The sequence below is a fragment of the Bos taurus genome, chromosome 26 (genome assembly GCF_002263795.3).
Source record: "Bos taurus isolate L1 Dominette 01449 registration number 42190680 breed Hereford chromosome 26, ARS-UCD2.0, whole genome shotgun sequence".
Lineage (NCBI taxonomy): Eukaryota > Metazoa > Chordata > Mammalia > Artiodactyla > Bovidae > Bos > Bos taurus.
In genome coordinates, this window is record NC_037353.1 from 47188755 (window position 1) to 47191579 (window position 2825).

At 69.6% G+C, this 2825-nt stretch overlaps 1 protein-coding gene across 1 annotated transcript; it reads left to right on the forward strand.

Annotated features, from left to right (window-relative positions):
* Positions 1-912: 912 nt before the first annotated feature.
* On the forward strand, positions 913-2524 carry FOXI2 (forkhead box I2). Its single transcript, NM_001192949.1, has 2 exons — positions 913-1408; positions 2082-2524. Exons 1-2 carry the CDS (start codon positions 913-915, stop codon positions 2522-2524), a joined length of 939 nt encoding a protein of 312 aa, NP_001179878.1.
* The last annotated feature ends 301 nt before the right edge of the window (positions 2525-2825 follow it).

Below are 2825 nucleotides of genomic sequence, written 5' to 3' on the forward strand. Positions count from 1 at the left end.
GTCCTGGTCTTCCCCGCATCAGCCTCAGCGCGGGGAAGCGAAGCCGGGAGCCAGGGCCCGCGGGAGGGCGTCGGGCGCCCCACCCGGACGTCCCTGTTTTCCCTGCGTCCTGGGAAACCCAGCGGAGGGTTTTGCCACCCACGGCACCCTGTGCCCAAGGCCACCGCGCAGCCTAGCTGGGCCGCATCTCGGGCTCCCTAGATGAGCGAGGTGTCCTGAGCTTCCAGCGTCTCCAGCCTCCTCTACAGTGGGGTCTGATCCACCTCGAAGCAGATCGCGGGGGGACATCCGACGACTCCAGCGCCACGGTCCGCTTCCAGCCAGGCCTGCCCTCCCGCCTTCGCGTCCTCCGCCGCCGCGCTGCCTCGACCCCTCGACTCTGTGCCTCACACAGCGGGCCTTAGCTCCTTGCCGGGTGTCCCCCAAGACGCCGGGAGGGAGTCTCTGGCGGGCGAGCAAGGGGACATCGCGTTGGAAGGGAATCCCACGCTGCACCCTTGGGGCCTGAAGGAGGACACGCGGTGGCTGCTGGAGGGTGCGGACAACCAGGGCCGCGGGGCCCTAAAGGTCTGACGGGGTGGTATCGCCGGGGGCCCGGGGTGCAGGTGTCAGGCGGCGCAGGAGACACGGGGTCTGGGAATTACCGGAGCTACTCGGCCCGAGCGCATCTGGACCTGGGCGGGGCGGAAAGCTGACCCTGGGCGGGGATGCAGACAGCACTCCTCCAAAGCTGTCGCGGGCGGGGGCTCGGTGCGCCGACACTCACCTGGGTCTCTGGCCCCCGACGGCATTTAAAGGGCGGAGGGCGAGGCCCGGCCGCCACACCTGGAGCTGCTGCGGGCGGCCGCACTGGATGGTGCGCCCGTGAGCTTGGGCGCCGAGCCACCCGCCCCGGCCCGGGAGCGGCAGGACATGGCCGAGTACGGCGACGGCTCGGGGCCCTCTGCGGCCCCGCAGAGCCAGGCCCGGGCGGCCGCGCGCCCCTCTGGATACGCGCGCGGAGATCTGGGCGCAGCGGGCGCCGGCCCGCGCCTGTGGCTGAACGCGCCCGCTCTCAGCTCCGCGCCCTACGCGCCGGGCCCAGTGCCCGCGGCCCCCTTCGGAGCCCCCGGCCCGCTCCTCGCGGCCCCCGGCGGCCTGGCAGGCGCCGACCTGGCGTGGCTGAGCCTGCCCGGCCAACAGGAGCTGCTGAGGCTGGTGCGGCCGCCCTACTCGTACTCGGCGCTCATCGCCATGGCCATCCAGAGCGCGCCGCGGCGCAAGCTGACGCTCAGCCAGATCTACCAGTACGTGGCCGGCAACTTCCCCTTCTACAAGCGCAGCAAGGCGGGCTGGCAGAACTCCATCCGCCACAACCTGTCCCTCAACGACTGCTTCAAGAAGGTGCCCCGCGACGAGGACGACCCAGGTAACAGAGGCGCGCCCCCTTGCGAGTCCAGGACTCCGGGCTGCGGGCACTCGAGGGACCCGGCGGTCCTGGACCGTCCAGACTTCCCAGCTAGGGGAGCCGAGGCGGGAGGAGGGTGGGGAGCCGCGCACGGGCTCCAGGAAGCCGGCAGACCCCCGCAGCCCTGACTTCACATCCAGGGCAACTGAGTCTCTAATTCTCGGCGCGCTCTCCAGAATGAAGAAGCCCGGGAGAGCTAGCCTGCCGGGGCGACCTTAGGAATTGCCTCTCTCGGGGGCGCATGTCCTCTGCTTAAGGTGGGGAAGACGGCGGCTCTCCCCACGAAGGTTAAGACAAAGGCGATGCCGCTTTGGGAGGCTGCAGAGAGGCCTGGCGAGGTGTGCTCCGCCCCACGGGCGAAGCGGTGGCCCGAGGAGAGCAGGTTCCTTTCTTCATTTCATAGGCCTTCTCTCTGGCCTTGCTCTCTGCGAGGCTCTGTATTTCCCGGGCATCGTCCTTCGCTGTGGACGCCCGATCCGGTACACAGCGTCCCCTCAAGGTTTGGGGTGGGGGTAAGGGTTCATGGAGGGGCCGGTGGGAATCCTTCTGGAGCTGACCTCCATTTCTCACCTTCTCACCCATCACCTCGGCCAGACCCCGATTTTTCTGAGCCGGTCCCTTTCTTCTTCCGCAGGTAAAGGCAATTACTGGACCCTGGATCCAAACTGCGAGAAGATGTTTGACAACGGGAACTTCCGAAGGAAGAGGAAGCGGAGGGGGGAGGCGGGCGCAGTCGCACCCTCGGGTCCCCGGAGCCAGGCCGGAGCCCGGGCGCCAGAGCTGGAGCCCCTGGGCGCCGCCTCCCCGGACCTGCGGGCCTCGGCGTCCCCGCCCGCGCCCGAGGCCGCAGCCTGCTTCTCCAGTTTGGCCTCGGCCGTGGGCGCCCTAGCTGGCGGCTTCAACCCCTTACCCGGGGGCCTGGCGGGAGACTTTTCCTTCGGGAGACCCGCGACGATCGCCACTCACAGCCCCCAGGTCCCCCGCCCCGCGCCCGGCTTCGCCGCTGGCCAGCAGACGGCGGCCACCGGCTTCCGCGTCAGTCACTTCGTCTACACCCGGGAAGGGACCGAAGTTTGATGGAAGGCCGGGGAGTGTTCCCGAGTGCGGGGTCCACAGGCGCTGAGCTCAAGGCCCCACGAGCGCCCCGGCAGGGGTCAGGGCAGGGCTGGGGTGCAGGGCCCAGGGTCCCCGCTGCCGTGCACCCCTCACCCAGCGACCATCCAGGTGGGGCGAGTGGGCGCTCCCCCTGTCCTTCCAGTTTGGCCTGTCCCTGGAACCCATGCTCCCAGAGGGTTCCATCTGAAAGGGGCGACAGGCTGGCGCTCACCCCAGATTTTCCGAGGGGAGCCTGACCCACCCCCAAAGATACTTTGGTGTC

Bases quoted from the DNA above. Each gene is read 5' to 3' on its own strand.
- FOXI2 (NM_001192949.1), top strand. From the start codon at position 913: ATGGCCGAGTACGGCGACGGCTCGGGGCCCTCTGCGGCCCCGCAGAGC. The intron at 1,409-2,081 runs GTAACAGAGGCG...CTTCTTCCGCAG, and splicing joins CCGCGACGAGGACGACCCAG to GTAAAGGCAATTACTGGACC.